At 42.5% G+C, this 25520-nt stretch overlaps 3 protein-coding genes across 9 annotated transcripts in view; 1 reads left to right on the top strand and 2 right to left on the bottom strand.

The window, feature by feature from the left end:
- Positions 1–476: 476 nt before the first annotated feature.
- Positions 477–7838, top strand: LOC121593780 (centrosomal protein cep290). The gene is made up of 11 exons (XM_041916447.1): positions 477–771; positions 848–1980; positions 2042–2197; positions 2270–3864; positions 3924–4077; positions 4155–4383; positions 4450–4669; positions 4743–5128; positions 5217–6647; positions 6720–6892; positions 7197–7838. The coding sequence occupies exons 1-11, from the start codon at positions 601–603 to the stop codon at positions 7831–7833; spliced, it is 6285 nt and encodes a 2094-aa protein (XP_041772381.1). The 5' UTR covers positions 477–600; the 3' UTR covers positions 7834–7838.
- A 151-nt stretch (positions 7839–7989) lies between these two features.
- On the bottom strand, positions 7990–9114 carry LOC121593781 (charged multivesicular body protein 5). The gene is made up of 2 exons (XM_041916448.1): positions 8844–9114; positions 7990–8758 (listed from the first exon to the last, which is right to left on the bottom strand). The coding sequence occupies exons 1-2, from the start codon at positions 8910–8912 to the stop codon at positions 8150–8152; spliced, it is 678 nt and encodes a 225-aa protein (XP_041772382.1). The 5' UTR covers positions 8913–9114; the 3' UTR covers positions 7990–8149.
- A 5080-nt stretch (positions 9115–14194) lies between these two features.
- The window catches only part of LOC121592838 (homeobox protein orthopedia), a 37303-nt gene continuing 25977 nt past the window's right edge, over positions 14195–25520 (bottom strand). For 6 of the 7 annotated variants that reach the window (XM_041914674.1, XM_041914669.1, XM_041914670.1 and 3 more), the window contains 5 exons: positions 19272–19341; positions 19034–19168; positions 18722–18847; positions 15972–16213; positions 14195–15199 (listed from right to left, as the gene is read on the bottom strand). In XM_041914674.1, coding sequence (XP_041770608.1) covers positions 15014–15199; positions 15972–16213; positions 18722–18847; positions 19034–19168; positions 19272–19341 — 759 coding nt within the window. In that variant the 3' untranslated portion in view covers positions 14195–15013. The remainder of the gene's footprint in view (positions 15200–15971; positions 16214–18721; positions 18848–19033; positions 19169–19271; positions 19342–25520) is intronic. The other variant, XM_041914676.1, reaches the window with a different exon arrangement.

The raw sequence follows: 25520 nt of genomic DNA, 5'->3' as shown, positions 1-25520 counted from the left end.
TACTGCGGAATGCATCACCTACAAATTGGACCCCAACATCGACAATATCACGACTCTCACCAGAAAGCCATTGCCAGCCAAAGCTTTTAAAATTCTTTCATATAACTTGTCTTTATAAAGAACTTTAACCAAAACCACTAGACTAACATCTAGATCTAGATAAACATTTTAAATAAAATCCACGGATACCTTTAAGTAAACCGAGACTACTCGTTATAAGGTCATTGCAAGCCACAAATGACTTGTAAAGAAGATCATAAGATTTTAATAATAGCATTAATTTGCTGATTACAAGAGGCGAATGAGTCCAGTCGGCTCAACGTCTCTATAACAATATAAAAAAATCCCCTGCATGCGTTACGTCTTTTATGGATTAATTTATTAATTTACGTTACGTCGTTGGTTTAATTTTTTTAAAGCGCATGCTGCCGGATGCCGTACTGTGTACACCATGTGAGATTGTTGGCTGTAGCAACGGAGCGGTTTCCATGGCAACGCAAACAAAAACAAATGTGTTTATTGTAAAAATAATACAAAATCGACAGTTCTGTGGGAGGATTAAAGGTTGACGGCTGTGTTATCAGCACATTTTCTTCCAAAATGGATTGGAAGCACCTTTTGTCACTATCTCCTCATAATTTGGATGACGTACGAAAGGATGGAGCAGCGCTGGAGATCGCCAATTTATCAACAGACGTTAAGCTCGATAGCAAAAGCAGTAAAAAGCTGTTCCGTTTGGCTCAGGTTGCACTACGGTTTCGCAATGAGCAGGTAAGTTTGGGGCTCTTGGGAAAAAGATTTTCCACCGCACATAATTAACAAAAACGCAATTTTCTGGACATTCAAGGTGAGGCAGCTAAAGCAGACTTTAGTCGAGGGAAAAGATGATTTCGGAAGCCAGGAGCGAATGAAAGAATGGAAAAGAACGATCGAAAAGCTTGAGCTGGAACGCCACACCCTTCGGACAAAGCTCAAAGACGTCACGGAAGAGAATGCCAAGCTGCAGGCCAAGCTCGCCGAAGGACTGCATGGCGGCAGTGAGGGTGAAGATTCGCCCGATGCTTTGTCGGAAATTGAAAGACAGCAGGAGCTGTACAATAACATCAGCATGAAGAACAAGCACATTAAACGCCTTTTGCGCGATATTGACGATTTGGAAAAGCGAAATAGTTTCCAGGTCGACACGATTAATGGGCTGCAAGTGAGCTTAAACGATGCAACGCTAAATATAACGGCCCTAACGCATCAGTACGAAGAGCTGCAGGCCCGCTGGAGCGAGCAGCAAGAGCTGAACAGTAAATTGAACGAAAAGCTGCAACAAATGGAAGGTGAACTGATGGGCGTGTGTGACGAGAAGGAAAATTTGCAGGAGCAGCTTAACATGACCAGAACGGAGCACACGAACCAGGTCGCCGAATGGGAGGACCAGATTGATCAACGGGAAAAGGAGTTGAACGAGCTGAAGGACCGTTACGATGATCTGTTGAGTCAATTTCCTGGTATCGATATTGAGGCAGAACGGAGGGAGTACAAGCTGATGGCGGAACGTCTCGAGCAGAAGGATGAAATAATTGTCGATTTGGAGCAAAAGATATTAACGCTTTCCAAAGAAATTCATCGCTCAACGGAGGTGATGAACCGAATCAGCGAGGAGAAGGCGCGTGCGAGTCAGGAAAAGCGTCAGGAAAGCCACTGCTGCCAGGAGTACCGGATGCAGCTGGAAAAGGCTAACGAAAGGTGTCGCGAGATGCAGGAAATCTTGGCCGACGTTGAGGATGATAATCGGGTGAAATCAAAACAAGCCGTAGAAGCAATTGAGGCACTGAGACGCTATGAAAATGGCGAAGATGGTTTGACCAGTGCACTCAAGAAGGTACACCGGTTGCAGGAAAAGGTGAACTCGCGCGACAAACAAATTCGTCAGCTAATATCGGAGATCAATCTAGCAAACGAGATAGCGATAGAAAATGGTGTTTTACGGTATGGACAAGGAGGGCGAGCTTTTTTAAAAGTATTTCATTTTTTTAACTTTTTGTTTCAGGAAACGGTTGGGCATAGAAGACGATGAGGTAGTCGCTACAAGTTCCATATTGGCCAAACAGAAGAAAATTGCCAAAGTGAATGAGCGTTTGGCTCTCAAGTTGCGCGCTTCGGAAGAGATGAGATTGCAGCTAAAGTTGGAGAAAAACGATTTGAAGTAATTTGCTTTCGTAACATTTTACTGCTTCACTCTTGTTACACAACATTTGTTTGTTTTGTATGATTTCAGGCGACAATTGGCTGCTCTGGCGCAGAATTTAAAGAGACAAACTAATAATTCAGACATTCCAGACCCCGATACGGGCAAAACCCTGCCCCAATCTCCTGGTAATGGAAGTGTGGCGGATGTAGACGATCTGGTTGCTTCCATCGACGACGTGCAAGCGATAAAGTTCTGTGAAAAGTGCATGAAGCAATACAACGTGTACGACAGTATGAAACATTGCAAGGCGTGCATTTTTCGGCACAGTTTCAGTTACTGCGACAAGTGTGTCGGGCAGCTACAGATGAACTTTGACGAGGATCGTCCGAAGGGGGCATCGCGCTCCGCGGAAACGGACGCTAACCATCATCGTATCCGGGAGCTAGAGCAACAATACATCACCGTAATAGAGGAAAATGAAAATCTACGCGAAGGAATGCATGAGATTTTGGAAAAGCTCCGCGAGTACGATGCCATGTCAGACCGGTTGACGATCGACAGAGATACGTTGGAAAAGCTGCTGAACGTACTGAGCGTACGGCCGATGTCGGTGGGTTGGCACAGCGGAATGCGGCTGTCGAACGATCTGCTAGCTGCTGCTCGGGAACGAGAGCTACTGTTGAAGGAACGGTTATCCATAGTGGTGGATGCAGATGCAAACGGAAGGATAAGTAAAAGCATTCAATCGACCGAGAGCGTTAACGACTCGGGCAATGTCTGCAACGAGGATGATAATTCGGAATCGATCGAACGGCTAGAACCGGAGCAGATTGATTTCAGTGAACAAGTGTTGCTGAAAGCGGTAGAAATTGACCGTTTGATGGAGAAGAATGAACAGCTGCGGGTGGAAAATGAGCGACTTTTGGGGGTGCAGGATGAGCTACAGGTTACGCAAAAGCTGTACACCGAAATGCTGCACATTACCAATGCATCGGAGAACGAGAAAGATCGACTGTTGGTGCAGACGGTCGATCGGTTGCGGGACATCGAATCGGGAGTCTGTACGCTCCAAAGGAAAGTTGACTTCCTTAAAGCGGAGAATGATAATCTGCACAACTCATTGCGTCAGATCAAGAGCGAACACCTTAATCTTCTGCACGAACTACGCCTGCAGCTGGCAACGAGGGGTAGCGAGTTAAAGCAACCCGAAGCGATTGATGCAGCCAAAGGCGATTCGTTCGATTCGCTTGACAGTGATCAGATTGAAAAATTGGAAAGCGAGCTGATGCGCATGAAATCTGAGGCGACAAATATTTATAACATATTCTTGAAGAACATCCAGGAGGTAGATAAGGATCATTTGCTGGAGGTCGATTACAGCAAATTAAATCAACTATCCATAGTGGATAATAGTTTGGCAGTAGAGTTCGTCACCAAGGACGAATACAAGCGAATGAAGGACCGTTTGGATGGGTTGGAGCGTGAATTACAACGTGAACTAGTTAAAAGTGGCCATTTAGAGGAGTTGCTGAAGGTATCGAACGAACAGATTAGATCGCAGCAATCTCTCATCTCAAAGTATTCCGAGGAAGAAGTGAGCCTCCGCCATCTCGTAGTGGATCTGCAAAGCGCATCGAATGAAAAGTATTTACTCGCTCGTGCAAACAAGGAGTTGGAGTTAGGTAAGGGACGTTCAGTTGTGTATTTAAGGACTATTAAATAAGGGATTTTTGTTTTGCAGTGCGCGAGCAAGAGGAAAATTTAAAGCTAGAGAACAGCAAAATGAAACTAACGCTCCTTCAGAAACTGGAAGAACTGGACAACCTGAAACTGCGACATGACCAACAGAGGCAAGAATTTAGTGCCGAACAAAGGGATAACAAACTGAAAATAAGGTAAACGGTGTGATGCTGTATGCCACGTAAAGAGGAAACATTTATTTACCAATGTTTTTATAACTGGCGAATTACAGATTTTTGAAGAAAAGCTTGCAGCTCTTAACGATAGGCCATCACTCATACTTACCGACTTCTGCCATTCCGGAATTTGTAAAGATGTACACAAAGGCGCTAGAATTGCGCGAGAGTCTAACGGAGGAGCAGAGGAAATATCAGCATCAAATGCGGAACGAAGAGTACGAACGTATATTTGCAAAATTGAAGGATAATCTTGAGGGAAATCAGATACAGGACAAAATAAATGTAGGTAGCTTTTTCAACGCATGCAATGCAACAAATTCAATGTTACTAACAATCAAAACTTTTCAGTTAATTAAATACGAAAGTCAAAGTGAGTACTTAACTAGGCAGCTGATACTGTGTCAGGAGCAAGTTGATCAGCTGCAGAGGGAAAATAAGCAGCTAAGAATGAAGGAAATCGATTACACCAGACATTGGGATACGCTGGAGTTACTGTTTGGCGAGGAAGCTCAACGATCGCGCCAAGATCGTGACAAGTATTTCGATAAAGCTGTGCAGGTTGCAGTTGGTGAGTAGTGTACACAAGCACAGGTGTAGGCCACAGAGCGTTTGCCTTATTAATAAATTTGAAATCATTTCAGAAACGTCATCCAAATGTATCAACACGATTCCAATCATTGAGGATACGCTGGGTGAGGGACCAAGAAGATGCTCATCTGGTGATACGATAAGCGATTTCGATGGTAGAAGCGAACATAGCCAAACGGGTGCGCAAATTAATGAGCAGATGGCTGTTACTGTTCAAACGGTAGCCCAGAGATCGCTGGAATCGCAACTGAAACAGGCAATGATGTTAGCTTCTACGAGAAGTGCGCTTCTACTAGAAGCCGAAAGTCGACTGTCTGAATGTCAGGGAAGAATTAAGTTGCTCGAAAAATCCTTAGAGGAGAAAGAATCATTGCTAAAGGAACAAGCGCAGTCTCCTAGCGTTGCGAAGCAAGATCGCGTTGAGGATAGCATTCTTAGTGTACGTTTAGTAGAGTGAATTCAAGTGAACTACCCGGGAGAGGTGTAGATCGCGCTTAATCAATATTTCCATTGCTTTTCTTTTCTAGACCACCATTGGTTCGCTGCAGAATTTGTTGCTAGAAAAGGACACGACATTGTCCAGATATCAGGAGCTGTTGAAATCAGAAAGAAATGAGCACTCACTAGTGTATGATGAAAATATGGCTCAAATAAGAAATCTGAAGAAAACTATCGATGATCTAGAGCAGAAACTGTACGAGAAGCAGAAGGAATGCGACAACATCGCCACCCAGCTCAACGATATGAATCGGCTAAAAGCGCTGCAGGAAAGTGTACCGGAGAAGCCAAGTTCTGCCGAGGACGAGGCGGCCACTGGGTCGTCAGATGCCGGTGCAATCGTCTATACGGACAAAATCATTGAGAACATTTATGAAATTGACGAGAAAAAGGAGCTTGAAATTCAGGACCTGAATGTGCGGGTGAAGATGCTCGAACGCAACGTACAGGAGCTGGAGAACGAACAGAAGCGCCTGCAGCTGCAACTTCGCGAGGCAAATGCGCGCGAAAAAAAGAGCGAAAAGTTGCTGCGGGAAAAGGAAATGGAGCTGGTATCGCTGAACGATCGCCTGACGAAGGAAACGCAAGACCTGCGGGAGTTTACTGAAACAATCGCTAGCGCCCAAGAAATCGAGCAGCTGAAGGAGATGCTTGAAGAGAAGGACCGCCACATACAGGACCTCACGGAAACGTTATCGCAGTTTCACGAAGACCAGCGGAGCTTCATGAACGATACCTCGCTACATTCGGCTGAGCAGGTGTCGCAGCTGAGTGCGGACCTGAACCGCAGCGAGGCCAGCAATCGCGTGCTGAAAACGCAGATCGAAGCACTGAAGCGCCAGATCGTGAGCATACAGCAGCGCGAGAAGCAGTCGCGCGATCTGGTCAAGACGCTCAAGAACCAACTGATTAAGCGGCCCGTCATTGCGATGAAAGCGGACCGTATGTCCACGCCCCGGGAGGATCAGCTGGCGCGTCGCGTTCAGCAGCTTGAAACGGAGCTGCTCGACACGAAGGACGAGCTGCGCAAACAGACGACGATAAACGAAAATCGGCGCGCAAAAACGGCGGCCGAGTTGGATCTGTGGAACAAGCAGAAGCGCTGGCAGCAGATGGCAGAGCGTTTAAAGGTACAGCTGAAGGAGCGGGAGGTGGAGTTGGAAAAGCTGAAAGTTCACTTCAGCACCGCCAAAACGACAATCGCTCGACTGGAGCGTGATCGGACACGGTTGAACAGTGCGGGCACGGGTTCGGGTGCTCCTGCGTCCCTGCTGGACAACAAGTACCAACCGTCGGGCTCGCCGGACCAGTACTGCAGCACGGACAGTACGGAATCCGAGGATACCAGCACGATCACGACGCAAATGTTCACGCAAAACAGTAAGGAAATCATTGAAGCGCTCAAGAGCCGCATCGAATCGCAGCAGCGAAGAATTATTGCGATGGAGCTTGATAGAAAGGTGATGGGGCACGATCGAAGGGTCACATATCTAAGGTCTATATATACATTACTCGACGTTTTCTACACGCAGGGTTCCAATACGGTGGCACATGAGCTGGAAAAGATGCAGGAGAAGCTTTGCAACATGGAGGCGCAGAATGTACGGTTGGAAGCGAAAACGTTGCAGCTCCAGCTCGACAACGACATGCTGCGGCAGAGTGACGAATCCGAGAGGCTAAAGCGGCAAATCAAGCATCTCGAAGAGTGAGTTTATTGGTTATTTAACGATAGTTTAGAAATTGCATTCGAATGTTTGCCGTTTGTGCAATGAATCATCATTACATTCTTGCAAACGTTCCATCTTGCTATCATCATCGGAGCCGCTCTGGGCGGTGGAATGATGGTAATTAAATTAAACGCTTGATACGAGGCGAGTTTTACTGGGGATTTCCCAGAGCGTTAGGAAAATACGTACGTTATGTATGTACTCGATTGTCGTGCTGTTGATAACTACTAGTGGTTAATGGTTCTGTATTTTCGTTTTTTTCCCTTTTCGTGTTTCTATAAGGTATGTGATCGCTTTGAAGGAAGAAATCGCCAAAGCAACGGCCGGATGTCCAGAGTCTATCAATTTCGAGAATCTCTGCGTGCGTTGCAGCCGGCGAAGCGGCACAAACGACCTAGCGGAGCGGAATGCTAATCTCGAGCAAACCGTACTCACCCTGAAGCGCATGATCGAGAAGCTTCGGGCTGAGAACAAGCATCTGAAAGAGCATCGCAATCGCGAACGGGCGGCCAGTGCGGAATCGCTTGCCAACCCGCCGAATGAAACGATCGCCAAGGAGCTGTACGATCGGCTGAAGAAGGAGCACGAAAAGTTGCAGCAAAATCTCACCGACGCGCTCAACAAAGTGTCCGTGCAGCAGGTGGAAATAGAGCTGCTGTCGAGCGTCACGTGCACCCGGTGCAAGGTGAGTGCGGGGGCAACGGGGTCCGGCGGACCGAACCGGGCTGATCCGGCGACCGGAACAGACGAAGAGTTGAGGGACAAGCTAGAGAAGAAAAGTCAGCTGCTGGAGAAGGCTAAAATTTTGCTGCAGCGTGCCGCGGCAAAGGAGCGATATCTGAAGGAGCAAATCGATCTGCTGCGCCGCAAATGTTCCGATCTGCAGAATGTACCGGTAATAGACGAAATAAGCGAGTAGAGGGGAAAGGTGACTGGTTGTTTCGGATCTTTTTGGTACGTCTATTTAGTGCTGCTCATAAGAAAGTATAGAAATTAAGTTAACAGAACAATTTTAAATCATTCGATAAAATATACATGGTAAAGAAAATACGGTTCACTTACAAAACAGTGGTGCTTTCTCGTATGCCATGGGCTGATTACGGGTGCTGTATTTAAACATAAGTTAAAGGCAAACGCCATGCAGATGATGCCGAATACACGAGGGAGTGTTTAATTGAAGAAGGCCACTCAAATAGTTGAATCATCGCACAGGCAGGATGCTGCGCCAAAGCCGCTTAGGTTGTTTTGACGGAGGCAGGAATCTTTGGCAAGCCGAACTCGTCCACCAGTATGCCGTCCTTGTTGGTGACGCTATCCGCACCCGGTTCCTTGTCCGGTGCTTCCGGCGCTTTCACCACATCGTCCAGGTAGCTGGCATCGTCGTCGAGGGCAATCTCGTCACCGAGTGCATCCAGCTCGGCCTGCAGCTCATCATCGTCCAGCTCGGGCATGCCGTACGTTCGGCCCATCGCTTCCTGTACTTCGTCCGCCTGCTCCAGCATGTCCGCCATGTCGTCCTGTATGTCCTCGATCTCCTCGATGTTGATCTTTTTGAACTCTTTCTTCATCGACTTCATGCCGTCCTTCATGGCGCTCACCGTTGCCTGCGTGTCCTTCAGCGTCTGGTGCGCAAAGTTGGCTTGCTCCATGTTGAACGACTGGTTCCGTAGGTTCTCTACCTGGCTTTCGTACTGTTTGCGCTGCTTCAGCACCCGCATCGCCTTCTGCTTGACGGCGTTCTTGGCCGGCCCTTCGCGCATTTTGGCCATCTGATCCTTATATTTACGCAGCTCATTGTCCAACGTTTTGATCTTTCCCTCGATTGCTTCCGCTCGTGCATCGACCTGGATAGGTAAGAAAGGGGATGATAGGGAATGCCCGAGCGGTGAGTCATCGGTCGGGACTGTCTGCTGCTAATCTGATTCTTACCCCGCTGATACAATCACTGATGCTTGGGCCCGGTTCTTTGGGTTTCGATTTACCGAACAAACGGTTCATCTTTACACTATGTACGCAGAGCGAATTAATCAAGAAAGGATTAGTTTTTCACCGTGATTTGTAGCTCGTCTTTGCGTGTAGCAAGGTTGTTTGTTTGTGTTTCTGCGATTTTTGAAGAAACGGCAGGTTGGATCATAGAGATTCTTTTTCGAGGCAATGAATCGACATGCTCGTTTGACAGTTTGGTGAGCAGTTATTTTGTTCTTTTTGTGAAGGGTGGGGGGGGGGGGATGGTGTACAAGAGAGTGTGCACGTGTGATCTTCTTTATATATATAAAAATCTCGTGTCACGGTGTTTGTTGCGAGCAACCTCCGACACGGCTGGATCATTTTCAACGAAACTTTGTACACTGCTTATGGTGGTCTGAGAATAGGTTTTAAGACTTAAAAATCTTTCAGATGTTACACTAAACTTAATTTAATAATGATTCTCTAGCTCCCATACAAAGAGCAGGATTGTTGTTGTGTTGTATACAGCACTTTGACACTTGGGGTAAGGTGCATGGCGGTTTACACTCGATGATCGGATCCTGAGGGGATATGGGCACGATACAACTATCCCAAGTAACAAAGCAATAATGAAATATTTTAGTTTTTTCGAAATGACTCAGTTTGTCGGGCCAGCTAGTAGTTTTATATAAATTTGACAAAACAAATCATGCACAAAGGTTCATCAATTTGTTCTTGTTATCTGAATATATCATGTAAACAGGAGGCCTCTTTTCTTCTTCTTTGCATTGAGCCAAAGAAAGCTGATTTCTCACCGCAAGGCCAGACGAGGTGAAAAATATACAGATAAATGAACTATTTGACAGGTGAAATATCTATCAGATAACGCATCGCAGCAACCAGCTGATGTGAAATGTACACAAATAACGTGAACAAAATCGCAATTAAATCCATTAAAAAAACACCGATATCAAGTATTTCGTTTATTTTCAGCCAATAGTTCATCATTTCTTCCCATTTGTAAATTTTTCGCATGAGAAGATACTCTTTTTAAGTGATTTTTGAAAGGGGATGTTGCATATCCCCCAGCCCTTTAGCTTTACCTGTCAAATATTTCGACTGTCAAATAGTTTATTTCGCTGTATATTTCACCTTTCATGCCCGTCATGGGTTCAAGCCCCAAATAGACCGTGCCGCCATACGTAGGACTGACTATCCTGCTATGGGGGGAAATCAATAAGTCACTGAAAGCCAACCCCACAAGTGGGTTGGCAGGCCTTGACCGGCATCGGTTGTTGAGCCAAAGAAGAAGAAGATATTTCACCTCGTCTGGCCTTACGGTCAAACGTCAAACAGTTGTCATACTACTTCCTGGTGAAAATGCTGTACCAATCATTTTCTATTCATTATTTCAATCAACACATGGTTGGACGGTTACTGGCGTTTGGTTAGTTTTTCATTTTTGGGATAGTGCGATAATGTGCAACATAAGGGAGTTTTCAATATTGACTTGTTAAATTATTCAATTGCGCGTAACTCTTAACAAACTCGTAATAGCTTCAGCCACCAGTTGGGCCGGTCTGGTGGTACAGTCGTCAACTCGTACGACTTAACAACATGCCCGTCATGGGCTCAACCCCCGAATAGACCGTGCCCCCATACTATCCAGCTATGGTAACAATAAGTCACTGAAAGCCAAGCCACTTCACTAGTGGGTACAGACAGGCCTTGACCGACAGCAGTTGTTGTGCCAAAAAAAAAATAATAAATAAATAGCTTCTGCATTTTATATACAGTTCATAAAATAACGTTTATATTGAGTTATTTTTTCCTTTAGTTTCCGCTTAGCCGTTCAGTAACATATTTTCTATAAGAATCTTCTCATGGAGTCATGGTGACATACGGCTAAATTTTCACTGATCGATACTTACTGTTAGCTCTGGAGCCACTCTTCAATTTTGTTTTTTGTTATCCACGAGGAACGGTTCGAAACCACTTCTCAATTCAACCCTTTAAATTTGTCTGCCCCGTCTAATACGTTCCAGCAAAATCAAGTAATACGTGAATTACATTATCGTATCACTTTCGGTCAGTCCAATCCGATAAACGTGACGGGGGTCGCCTTCAGTCAAAGTTTATAGTCTGTATGAGTTTAGTATGCCCCAGTCCGCGTTGCGTGAGCATTTACTTGTGCGAAAATCAAATTTATCGCAATGTCATGTCAGCTTGTAAGCACTTAGTTCACTAAGACTATTTCTATGTCCGATGAACAAACTCAATAAATATACAAATAAACAATTTAAAAAAAATTAAAAAATTTTTTTTTAAATATAATATAAGCTTTGCGATTTTGATCGCAGGATTGCACCACCACCTTTTTATCGATCTATCCCAGAGGTCGGCTAACTTTTGGACCAAAAGAGCCAAATTCTACAAAAATGTTCGTAGAGTTCTTCGTCAAGAGCCAAATAGATAACTCGGTAGTAATTTTTTTTAAAGTTCTATGAACTATACGAACGGTAAAGAGCCGCACTTTGTCGATCGCTGATCTATCCTATCGTTAGCACTGACGTTTGGTCTAGATCATACTTTCTGCATTAGATCATTATTATTATTATTATTATTATTATTATTATTATTATTATTATTATTATTATTATTATTATTATTATTATTATTATTATTAATTTAATCTTCAACGGGCCGTATGGCCTAATTAAGATGTAACAGTTCAATAAAAAAAATACATAGCAAAAACAAGATTTGCATCGCAATTCACTGCGGCCACGGCAAAAGCCGGAGACGTTCCTTGAAGCACTGAGTTGAGATGTCGAAGTCGAAGCAATCCGAGACAGTGTTGAAGACAGCCGACATGCGGAACATAGGGTCAGACCGACCAGCACTGGAACGGGGTTGAGCGAGCCGTAGAGTTTCTCTAGACCTAAGTGTTCGGGATGGTGCATAGATATCGACTCGATGCAACAAAGGCGATGAGTCGATAGAGCCATTTAGCAATCCAGCGATGAAAGAGCACTGTGCATTGCGTCTTCTAACCGAAAGAGGTTCAAGGCCTAGAAGACGGCACTGCGCAGCATACGGAGGAAGATTATTGCGATCCTGCCAGGGAAGTAGGCGTAGGGCATATCTCGTGAGCTTACGTTGAATCGCCTCAAGTCGAGCAATTGAAGAAACGGTAGTTGGGCTCCAGACTACGCACAAATATTCCAGAACCGAACGAACGATACAGTTGTAGACAGCTTTGATGCACATGGGGTTGCGGAATTCATTAGTTGTCCGGATAACCACGCCAAGTAAATTGATTTCCTCTGGCTACAACGTCATCGATATGCTGTTTAAAGTTCAAACTAGAGTCAAGCAGAACGCCCAGGTCTTTGCCATGATTTTGTCGATTAACTGCAGTGCCGTCCATGAAGTAGGTCCCAGTGACTGGGCTCCTGCATCGACTAAAAGACACACAGTAGCATTTCTCGATGCAGATAGTCAGTCCGTTACGCTTGCACCACGAACAGAAAATTTCGATGCAGTCTTGCAGGAATGTACAATCACCTGTGTTGTGAATGGGCGCAAAAATTTTTGCGTCGTCGGCAAACAGACTGATACTGTCGGGAGGTAAAGCGAGGGTAACATCGTTGATGAACAATATGAAGAGAAGCGGGCCAATATTGCTTCCTTGTGGCACACCCGAGCTGCTGACTATTTGTTTGGACATGTGCTTATCAATTTTCACGAATTATGTGCGATTAATTAGGTAAGACTTAAGCCACTGTACGAGCGAGCTGGGAAATCCTAGCTTATCGAGTTTAGCGAGAAGAATTGCGTGCGAGAGAGAGTCGAATGCTGCTTTCAGATAAATTGCATCGACTTGAGCTCCGGCATCAATTTGACTAGTGCAATAGGTTACAAATTCAACCAGGTTCGTGGTAGTCGACTTTTTTGGCACGAATCCATGTTGATACGGGCTTAGGTAGCTGCGGCATGCATGTAGCAGATTTTTGTATATCACTAGTTCGAACACCTTGGCAATGGCACACAAAGATGTAATACCCCGGTAGTTGATGGCATCTGTCCTGTCGCCCTTTTTGTTCGAGATCATATTTGAATGCATTCTGCATTCTGATTCACGATGAATCGCAAAAGTGTCCCACGGTCCCGTAAATTCACTTCTTCTTCTTCTTCTTTGGCACAACAACCGCTGTCGGTCAAGGCCTGCCTGTACCCTCTAGTGAAAGTGAGCTTGGCTTTCAGTGACTTATTTTTAGCATTGCAGGATAGTCAAGTCCTACGTATGGGGGCACGGTCTATTCGGGACTTGAACCTATGACGGGCATGTTGTTAAGTCGTACGAGTTGATGGCTGTACCACCAGACCGGCCCATAAATTCACTTACCAGGTGGATAATTAACATCATTTTTATATTTAAAAACGCTTGCCATTCGATTGAATCAAATGAATGTTTCTTTTTATTCGATATCAATACTATAGTTACTTTTACTAACATACATATTTTCTGACCCTTTTGGCATCGATCTTGCGGCTTCTGTTGCTGATATTTCTGCTGCTGCTACTATTGTTAATGCTGTTGTTGTTGATGAACGTACAATTATTCAGTGATCTGAACTGTAACACAGGTTCCTTGTTGTCGTTACGAATGCTCGAATGCTAATGATGAATTTACGCAAACATAATTTCGAAGGAAGATAGAGCATATGCACAGTGTTGTAGATAATTTTCTAGCTGACCTACAACAAAGTACAATACATCATACACATTACCTTAGGTAGAAATGTCGATGCGTAATGCGGATTGTAACGCCTTCAAGCACATGGAATGGTTTGTGCTGCCGATGCAATTCGCAAAACGCAATAATCGATGAAATAACCATAACGAAGAAGCGATTATTTACAATAAGCTGTGTTACATTTCAGATTCGTTGCATACGGGTCTTCCTATGTTGGGTTGCGCACTAGAATGGTTTGTTTTAAGCAATATGTGGATGTGTGACTATTTTTATTTCCCTTCTAGCATATCTCAGCGCAGCAGATCGTCGCGATCGAGGCATTTGTTTCCGTTCCGATTAAGTGTATGTGTGTGTTTGTGTATGTATATAGAGGGTTTTATATATATAGATTTTTCATAATATAATTTCTCTGCATTTTGCATGCATTCTACCCTTACGCAATGTTTCTTATAATCGTATATCGTGTAATCGTAGACTTGTTTTCAAGTCTCTTGAAATGTTGGAAATTTGTTTCCATTTTCCATGTGTTACGCAGCACTGTCTATCCGTGGTTTCGTAATTCCTGTTTTTTTTAAAAATTATGTTCCTTTTTTCCAACACGCTCCTTTATGCTTTTAGTATGCAGAGTTTTCGTATACATTGGTTTACCGTTGTTGATGTTGTTTCTTGTTTTTCTTACTTTAGGCTCGATAGTTTACTTGATCACTAGGGAGGTGTGTATGTGTGTGCATTAATGCAATAGTGGGTCTGTCTAATAAGGGTTCACTTTCACTGCTGCCCTTCTTTGCTTGAGTATGCAAATAAGTTACATTTTCATTGTAATTTGAATTGTGTGTTGTTTCCCTCTGTTGTTGGGCGAATAACGATCAGCTAAGTATGCCATCTCTCTCTCACACACATATTGATACTCCCGTAAGCATCCAAAAGACTATTTTTCCTGCGTTCGTCTATCCTATAAGATTCTTCAAATAATTGCATGATCATTTCTCGCTACTCGGTGCTATGATACTAAAATTTACATTAAATTTGATTTACAAGTACAACGGATTTCCATCCTGCTACCAGGAATCCCTTGACGGTAGAAAATAAACATTGGGATCAACTATCTTAGAGAAAAACGTAACAGACTATTACAACAGAAGGAATGGAATTAAAAAAAAAAAAACAAAAATTAAGAAATAAAAGTAAACGTTGACACACCGACGATCTAGCATCTCTGCATAACACGGAGATTCGGCCGGGACACCCTACTCTGGGTCCGTAATACTGCTCCGGCATTCGATGCGTGTCCGTTGCTACGTTGCACCATTGTTGCTAGTTGCCCGTACGGCTACTGGTTGCTGCATTCACCTTAAAAGCTGCACAATTGGCGAGCTCACTTAAATAGCTGCAGTCAATACACCGAGTTGTGGTGATCATAATTGTGCGCATGCAAGTAGGAGGGCATGGTTTGATTCAATTCGGACGCCCTGCGTCGGAGGGCTGCTATGCTGTGACCTCGCCAAACGTCCTCATCTCCGTCAGGGGTACCGGCCGACAAGCTCTGACAGTTGCCGATACCGTGCTGATTGGGTCCAGGCTGCAAAGTATGGGGTTGAAATAAAAAGGGTATTAATCCTTTGCTGTCTAGTATGTAGATGTGTTTTGTGTTTGCAATGGTTTATTAATTAAAATGCAGTACATGATTAAAATTCAATTATAAAATTAAATGTCCAAGAAAAATTTCTAAAAAGTGCTGTTGTCTTCATGGGTAAAAGTGGCTTTTTAATTAACACTTTTACATTTTAAAATCGGTATAATTTTTTTTTCAATTTAAAATACACAAAATTGAGCATATATTTGCCAATATTAATTATGAATGTGTTTCATTTCCCTTTAATATTTTTGTTATTTTTTAAACTCCTCTTAAATCCATGTTCATTTGTGTTCGATCAAATGTATGTACAAATGGTTGTATAATTATACAATACATACGAAAATATTACCATAAAAACAATAAAAAAGTATAGAGAAAATTTACAATAGCTAGCATTAAAGCATACTAACAAATTTAATCTTTTATGGACAAATTTGAAATTTAATTTGATTTATTTAAAGAAGAAATGTTGCAGACCTGTTTTAGTGCAATAATATTTTTTGTTTAAAATATTTAATAGCCAAATGTTGTGAACTATTTAGTTTTTCACTGTTTTTCTCAGGATTTTTATATGAAAAGTCATACGATGCGTTTATTTGTTCTGGTTTTCAATTAAAATAAAAGTCTGAGCCAGAACATAATTCATTCTGCTTGATAGTGTGATTAAAAAAAACACACACACTCATAAAAGATTATGCGTCCACTCACTACGTACCATTTCACCATTGGCCGACGCATCGTTCTGACTGGCACCTTGCTGTTGCTGTTGCTGCTGCTGCTGCTGTTGCTGCTGTTGCTGATGCGGTTGCTGCTGCTGAGGCTGATTCGGCTGCTGGCCACTATTCGTTAGCGGTGGTGTGGATGGTGAGCAAGCGTTTATGTTGGGCGGGGTGGACGTGGGTGAGCCTCCCGTGCAGCCTACACCGCCAACCGAATGTTGGTACATCATCGTATCACCTGCATGGGAATGGCAAAAAGAGAACCAAATTTCCATGTTTAACATAGCTAGAACTGTGCACTGGCTACTCCTCACACCTTCCTGGGCCACCGATTTCGGCCGACCAGGCAGCCGACCGGCTCAGGAAGCAAGCAAGAAAAACAACACCCAGACGTGGACGTTCCTTTTTTTCGCTTGAATAAACAACCGGACTCAGTCGGACCGAAAAAAAACATTCCATTTCATGCCCCGGGTTCCTCGGACCGATCCTCGATTCCCTGGCCTCCTTGCCCAAAAACACCACGATCGAAATCGTGCGATGGTAAAAACAACCCTGAGTCGTCCTCGTGTGGTACAGCGGCACACAATGGCGGAACCCCGCCGTCCGGCGGCCATCGAGCTGTCGGTCGCCCTGTGAGCATGAATAATTTCGTGTCGATACCGTTTTTTTCCTTTTCTCGCTCGGTTCGCTTTTTATCCTAACCTCCGCGAGGTGTTAATGGGTTTCGCATACCGGATGGGCTCGTGCGTGCAACAGTAAGTCGTGACGACCGCTGCCAAAGCGCACTGTTGAAGGCGTAATGGTTGGATCTGATCAACCGGTCTGCTGATGGTGAGGTTCTATTTGACCATTAAGGACAGGTTTTAGCTAGGATGCGATACAACCTGATGGTATTATTTTCATATATGCGACCTTGCAGATGGACAATTTGAGGACGGGAAATAGGAATTACAGCTGCATATGCGAGTCACCTGCTCATATTGAAGCATTTCGAAAAGTGCGAATAGTGGATGAGAGTTTTACTCGATTATTCTGAAATCGTAAATAAATACTCTAAAATCGATAAAATAGACGCACGGAAGTTATTTTTACAGAAATTGCTTTTGATGTTTTGTTAAAACTCGACTTGGCATCCTATGTAATTATGGATGCTAATGGACGTTTAATAAAATGTTGTAAAATTGGTTATGGGGCAGTATTATTTTTGATTCCCGTTTTCGACCGCGTTACACAATTTAGTTTTTTTTTGCTAATTCATTATATTTTTTTCAAATTCTGTTTTGTTTTTTCGTATAGGAAGTAATTGCAGGCTTGGTTCTATGCTTTCTATACTTTAATCTATGCAATCGGGCTACTATACAACTAAGTATAATGCTCAGCATTTTATGGGGAACGTGTATCTAGATGAAAATTAAAGGCATCATAAAGGCATAAAGCAACATAGGATAAGATGTGTTAGTTGAGTTTAATGGCTTAGAGACAAATGTTGCATTTGATTTAATATGCAGGCTTTACTTGTTTTAAAAACATGAACATAAGAGTTTCACTAGTTTAAAATATAAAAATGTAAAATCCATAAAATGTAAAAGGATAATTCACTTGACTTGCTTTAAAATATATGTTTATGACAAATGATAAAACATGTTAAATTTCACTGTGTAAGTAAAGATATCAAAGAATTCCGGAAGGACTTCGTTTGTGCTTAGCAAATTATTTTCATCAATGGCACGGCAATTGAACCTATGGATCGATTATTTAGAGCAGGGGTCTTCAAACTACGGTCCGCGGGCCGCATTCGGCCCTCGGGAGCCTATTATGCGACCCTTGACGGCTTTGTTAAGGTTAAAAGAAAAAGTTAATTATTGTGACTATTTTTAAATATAATTTAATTGTTGCTATTCAGAGACGTAGACCAAGCTTAAATATTAGAAAGCTATAGAAGTTTTGTATATCATGTTAGTATTTTGCTATAAAGACGAAATTTTAACGTTCGCATTAGTTACAGGCAACGGAAAGATGACCCTCAACACCATTATATGTGAAGCAATGCGGCCCGCGAACTGAAAAGTTTGTAGACCCCTGATTTAGACTATCACCACTAAACGGATGGATTTAATCTTAACTTATATCATGGTTTATGTATTTATTAGGTAAATTACTCATTAAGTTGTGCACAGTCTTGTAGAGGTTAATTGTTGTAAAAATTATGTTGAAAACATTTTTCCCATAAGATAATATATATAATTCCATACAGCATATATAATTCCTCTTTTGTATATAAGGTGAATGAACGCAGGTAAATGGTATATGTTTGGCTTACAGAATCATAACAAAGGGAGGAAATACGCTAAGTCGTTTACTTGATTTATATTTTTACTCAACTGAGCTGTATGATTTAAAATGAAAATTGGCATACATTTGGCAGCAATTTTGTTTTTATTTACTGAAGAAAAAATCCATAAAAGGCAGCCTGTTTCTGCGCAGTGTGTTGAATTTGGTAAAATAACCAGGAATTACTTACAATCAATCAAACTATTTTATCAGTAAAAACTTTCGTACTAAAACACCCCTGAGTGATGATTGAAACATGTTTTACAAAATGTAAATACCAATAAAAATCTTGGAATAAACAAAAGTTTGTTTGCAGTTGTTTAGCATGATTGGGAGATTCAAGGGCTTATCATTTGTTATTTAATGAAGCTTATTCTTTTATAGTGGAAATATGGCGACTGCCCATCGTAATTACCTAACGCATTCAGTCCATAGTTATGATACCCGCCGGCCCCCATAGCCGAGGATATGTTGATGCCCGAGTTAAGCCCCGTGTTGAGCGTGGAGGATAGCGAGGACGATTGGTTCAGCTGACCGAATCCTGTGCCAGCCCCACGGATGTTGGTTAGTAGTTGGTGGTTAGTGGTGTTGTTAGAAGCCGCCGCAAACAAGCGCACAAAAGAGAAATGAAGGATTAGTTTCAGTGAAGGATGTGACAAACGCAGCTATTCATATAAAAGGCGTTAGTCGACGATTGAAATAGTTTTTCACGGATAACTGTACCTACCAGCGGTCATCGGATTGACACCAACGCCCCATCGATCGCCGCCGAACATTGACGTGCCGCATAAGCTTTCGCTCATGGCTATGTTGGTTATGTTGGCCCCGAACGGGGGTAATCCGTGCGAAGGTAACAGTGCGCCTACATGAGGTGAGTGGAGAAAACAAGAAGAGAGTCCAGTGTAAGAGCAAGGACTAATTTCCCAACCCATCGTGCCTATCTGTGGCCATGTCACGCTGCTTACCCGGTGTGCGGAAAACGTTGGTGGTCTTCTTTCGCTTTTTCCACTTGGCACGCCTGTTCTGGAACCAAACCTATGGAGAAAAAAGAAAGAATGGGAATAGGAAGTTTAGTACAAAGTCACCCATTAAAAAAAAGTTTCTCAAATCGGGGACAAAAAAGAATGTGAATTTAATAAATTTTAACTACCGCTTTACAAATCAAAAGTTCATTAACAGTAAAAATAATTTGAAGCAACCATAAAAAGCCGACCGACCCCGAGTGCGGACGATACGTATACGCGGGAAAACAAAGTGGACAGGCAATAGTTTTCCCTCTTATCACGCGCAAAAAACCGGAATTGTTACGCAACGGAACCAAAACAAAACAACCCGAATTAACCGAATTGTTGATGATGGTGGTAGTAGTGGTGTTGATGGGTTTGACGAAATTGAGCATCCTTCCCGGGGTACGGGGACGTTGAGGACGTTAGATTTTTTAGGTTTTGTTTTAAGCCTCTTGAAGTTGCTGGTGTGTGTGTGGACTGTTCCCTTTTCCGATTTGCCTGCCGCCCCAAAAGTCAGGCCGCGCATCATCGGTGGTAATCACGTGCTATTTATTATTCACTGTTGTTTATCATTACGATTATGGTTATTATGTATGAAATTGCAGAAAATGGTACCGCGTGGTTGGCAGCTAGGCGAGGTCCCGCACATATCCGCTATGGCTTGAAAAACTAAGGGAACCCGGCAGCCGTGGTAAAGGAGGGGAAACACAAAAAAGTCGCGCCAGAACGGGAAAATATTATGTCAATGTATGTTATTCGCGAAGGGTGGTGGTGTCATTGTGCCAAATGGCATCTCGAGTGCTGGCTCGGGAAACGGTGCAACACAGAGATGGGCACGCAATGCAACGTGCCACAGTATGCGGACGCACAGGCAACACAAATTTAGCGATAAAAATAAAGAAAAAAACGCCCAGCCCAGACGGTGGAAAAGTGGCACAAGTTGTTTTTTTTTTCTAGAACGAGTATGTTTTTCTTCCTCTGAGCTGTTCTTAGTTACATCATTTTTACGAAGCCACTTTAGGTTAAGGTTACGCAGTTGAGAAGTGCAGTCGGTAAACAATGATCTATGATAATGACATTCGTTTATGAGTTTGGCAGAACTGTCAGAAGCCGCTGAGACTGTACGCGGAGGCGGTAAGAATAACATCAGCCACATCAGATTACAAAGATTCCACGGGTGGAGTCGGGTGTGTTTTGATTGTACCATTACGCCACACAAGTAAGAGCGTTCGAATGTTGTTGCTGCAGCAGTAGGTAGATATTGGCCAAGGTTTTTGGTCCTTGGAAAGTGTTCCAAATGCTCCCTGGTTTGCTACTTCGTTCCGGAGTTAGAACATGCACACAGAGCACCGGTTTTCGGTAAACTAATTCAACTTTTTAATCAAATGCAGGGGGTAAAACTGCATATTATAAATTCATGATTCAGAGGCATTTGCCGGCATACGCACGCATGGTATCGCTTTGTTAGCGGACACGAGTGGTTCTCTAATGGAGGGATCGTTTTCGACCGGCAGGATCATACGGTTTTAGCTAGTCATTGGGCGTTGTACTCAACTTTTTGATTGCAGGAGAGGGAGTTATTGTTGAAAAAGTTGGGTTTACCTTGGATAATTCAATGACAATGATTACATGCGATTATTAATTTTTAATGTCAAGTCAAAACATTTATGATATAATGGATTTTTGCGGATGTTCTTACACTTTTATGAAGCAAATGCAAGAGCTGTTTATTTTGCTAATTCTAATGAAGATATTGATTGAAAGTAAACAAATGATAATTTAATTTTTAGTGCGAGTGTGCATTTGTAGTGTTATTTTCGAAACACTAACAGAAAGCAAGTAGTATTAGCTCTCGTTGAGATTTGACCACCCAAAAATGGGTTGCCAATTAGGATTAAATAATCAGAATATTGAACATGATGTTTGGCAAATTCCTAGAGTTGGACTTATCCAAAAACTAGTTTTGTACTAATTTTATTAATAATTTCATAAATCTTTTAAAGAAATATGGTAAACATCTACTTTGAGTTGCATATTTTTCAAACCCCACCAGCTTTTCATTGAATTCCCTCGCGTGAGTTATGCGCCAGAGTGCTAAAGCGAGCCTAGGGTGAAGCTGTCAGAAACAAGTAAAGGGAACAACTGCTTGATTTCAATTCTAGCATATGCGCCTACAAAAAACAGAGGAGCGCCAGAAGAGCTGGTACATGGCATTATCCCAAACCACCAGCATAAGACACCCAAGACTGTATTGTATTGCGGTGCATTGTATAGAAGAAAAAAAACTAACACTACACATTTGAAAACCACCGTATCATCGTTTGATTGTACCTGATGAAGCATATTTTACCCTCGTTACGCTCCGAGACATGGAAATGAGCAGGAACTAATAAGAGCGTGGAAAATTGGGCGCACATCCTAGGCGTGAAAAGTCATCCGTGTTAGGGTATGAATGATTTGGGCGCGTATAAGGCAAAGGGGAAGCGCGAAGCTCTGGAGGGAATATAGCTGGTGAGACGAGGGCAAGAACAAATGGCAAACGATGCTTTTAATGGACTTTAATGGTGATGGTGGTTGGGTGACTTTTTTATTGATGTTTGCTCACTGTCTTGATTTGGCCATCAAACCGAGAAAGACCAAGAGCAGAGGGCATAAAACACTAGCTAATGCATCCACATCCAATGCTTTTGATATTGCACTGGTTAATGTTTCATTAGTGCATCGTTATCAAGTAATGTTTTCGAAGCACTGTTGTGTGCATTATTTGTTTGAATATTTAGTTGTATCTTTACTTATTTATCTTGCATTTGTTTAATTTGTATCTTAAACCAAGATACTTTCCAAGCACACCTTTCTGTTATCTCTGTCGAAGCCATTCTTTACCTATTTAGTGAGAATTAGATAAAATGCTTGGAATAATATTTTGGTGTGCTGTGCAATCCTCTCCCGAGTTGTATGTAATTACTCTTTCATTTTTAGGGAAGGATTCATTGATTTAAAAAAAGTAAATATCTCAGAACAATTGCTGATGTGTCATTGATTTGATAACCAAAAAACCACATAACAAGAAAATTATGATCATTGGGCTATTTGTACTGTTTTTGATAATACAATTTCACATATTATACTTATATTGTATCAAGTCAAACGATCCTTTCTGGAACATTTGTTCAATATGATGACTGAATTGGGGTACAGTCCATTTGGGGCTTGAATCCATTTCCATGACAGGTTAACAACATAGTCGTACGAGTTGACGACTGTACCACGAGTCAGCTCAAATTGTTGTACATTTATAAAAAATATTATTTGCACAATTTTATAGACGGTTTTGAACTTTATCCAGATTTATTCAATTGCTTATCTTATTTTTGAGTCTAATATAACACAATGCTCGTATGAAAACTCTAAACAATTAAATGAGTACTCAAGCGGAATACCAAACATCTGAACACAATCTAGTACAAAAAAAAAACTTTCATTATTTGTTATTGTTCTAGCCACTTATCTGTGAGGTTTTTGTTTCTCATGACTTGATATGTTCATGTTAAAGCACAAAATTAGATCCAACTTTGATATTTTGTTCGACGCTTTGTTACACATGCTATTGAAGTCAAGTAATCCTTAAATTTGCGATCCTTATTAAATCCTCAATACTATGTAAAATGTTGCAAAATTAGTTCCATAAAAGTATGCAATGTTGCACACATCCCGTATAATCTCGCACACATCCCATATTGATTTTTACACTGTTATGCCCTTGTTGTTGATTTCTCCCACCGGTAAATGTTTGTTGGCGATGCTTTATCGTCCTTCGAATCGATTTTACGGTGATAGTAAAACAAAAAAAAAATATATAAACACACACTCCATCACCTACGTTCCCCCTTCGAAAGGTAATTTATGTCTCACTCAGCACGCCAAATGCGATAATAATGTTGTCAAACGGAAAATCATTTCTCACCCAGAGTCCCAGAGTTTCGGACCAAATATCATCCGAAATGATCGTACACGGTCGCCAGTGGCATTGTTTGCGTGTGAGTGTGCCTTTCAGCATCCGCTCGGAGCCATGCCAGCAGACAGACAGCACTGGGAGAGCATGGTCCCATTTCGGCCATCAACCGTGTAGGGGAATCCTTTCCTCCATTTATCTCCGACGCTTCTCGACGGTGGAGTCCGAATGATTAATTACCCGTCTCATTACTCCCAGTTTTGATACCATTATGGTCTCCGGGGTGGAGATTCAGCCGGCTCAGACAGTAACGCTCAGTGGTACGCATTGGTTTATGATGTGAGGATGGCTTCCGAAGGGCATGAATCTTGCGTACCAGTGTTTGTTGGGCTCAACTGGTTTGATAAAATTTACCCTTTGTTCTCTATTTGATGCATTGAAGGATTTGTTTTCAAGTATCGATTTCTTTTTACGTGTTGCCAATAGTGAGATTTTGACAATGTTGTTGTTGTGCAGTTGATATCCGTACTAAGACTACTACTAACGCGAACTTTAAACTTTTTCAACGCGCAATGACATTTATAAAGTAAAGTAAAATAAAGTAAAATGAAATTGAAAAGGATATGTATAATGCTATCATTGCATGAGTTCAGCACAATAGCTTAAGCAAACAATTAAGAGCATAATAAACAGATCAACAAAAGCTCAACACTGATGCAATTGGCTCATTTATTTGTGGTTGGCTTTCGGTCGTTGTTACACCTACTCTGAACTCCACACCACAGTTTGGGCAGGATGTTGGGTAGACTGGTCCTATTTGCCACAACGCCACCTCACATTTTCCAACACCAACAAACCATTACTGGCTGGCAAAGTGGCGAAGTGATAAAATATTGGTCCTCCATTTCTAGGAGCCTTGGCTACCGTTGACTTTACGCTCTGTCCGCCGTTTGCTATTTACGTGCCGTTTCCTTTTGGTCGAGGGTCCGGGAATTTGATGGCGCTTCGGCCAGCAGTAGCACAGACCAATTCCCAACGGGCGGTTCCCGGTGTGGTTACACGTAAAACTACTTTGGCACCGACTGAAATATAAATGATGGAAATAAAAATCTATCTTTTCGAAAAAAAACCCTAAAAACAACCGTCACTTAAACCAGTGCGGTGTTCATTCGTTCGGTTCGGTTTCCCTTTTCGGCAGTTCGAACGGTTAAGCCGTGTTGCGGCGAGGCAAAGTGAAACATCCTAGCAAAGTGTAGATAATCCTTGTGTGATTGTGTGAAGTGTCGCATTCCGTACTTGCCATTCTGTTCCGCGCTCCTTGGAACCGAAATAGCATCGCCTAGCGAAGAGGAACTTTAGGTTCTATCTAAAAAAAAACAACTGTTAGACTCGGCTCGCGCGATGCAAACAGCTACATGCTGCAGTAAACTCCAACGGCCATCCATCTGAACGCTGACGGATGAATGGCGGAAAATAGTGATGGAATAGGGTTTAAAAATGTATGTTTTAGAAAGCAGTTCGCAATCGGTAGGACAATGACTATTTTTCGCCGTAGACAATGACATCGTTGCGGTTCCCGAGCAAAGACACAGCGACCGAAACAATTCCCCGGGGACAAAGAGTCACGGAGGGTTGCATGACAACAACATTCTTTGTGCATTATGAGTTTGTCGCGCAGCCCTCTGGACACCTGTTTGTTTTGCAGTATTCTTGTGACTTTCTTAACATTTGTTTTTTGTATTACATAAAGCTGAGCTTTGTAGAATTACGATTTAAAGTGTTCGAATGAGAAGCATCTACGCTGAAATGAATGATTCCGAATAAGACTAATACGGCAAGGAATCAATCTACCGCAAAACCACATTTTCTTGCGCATTGTGTTAAGTTATATCTTAAAAAAAAACGTCAAAACTAAAAACAAAAACCCTTTTTCCGTTTCTATTTGCTTATCATTTTGCCGACGGCATTTGGTTCGGATCCTGAAAAATGAAATGATCAGACACACCGACTGGACCTGTTTTGAACCGGTCTAGGTGAGGGTCAGAAAAACCGATCCAAATGCCCGCGCACACAAGCGGGACGTGGAATATGGTTGAGTAAATAAAGCTGAAACTAATAAATATTTTGGCAGGTTGGTGTGAAATTGTGTACTAATGACGCTACCAGCACCACCATATCGTGATGCTGCCGTTGTTGCTTTTGCTGCTGCTGCTGTTGCTGATGACCTGCTTTGTTTGGTGCTCGGGGGTTTCTTC

The sequence above is a fragment of the Anopheles merus genome, chromosome 2L (genome assembly GCF_017562075.2).
Source record: "Anopheles merus strain MAF chromosome 2L, AmerM5.1, whole genome shotgun sequence".
NCBI classification, from domain to species: Eukaryota; Metazoa; Arthropoda; class Insecta; order Diptera; family Culicidae; genus Anopheles; species Anopheles merus.
This window is presented reverse-complemented; position numbering and strand designations above follow the sequence as displayed.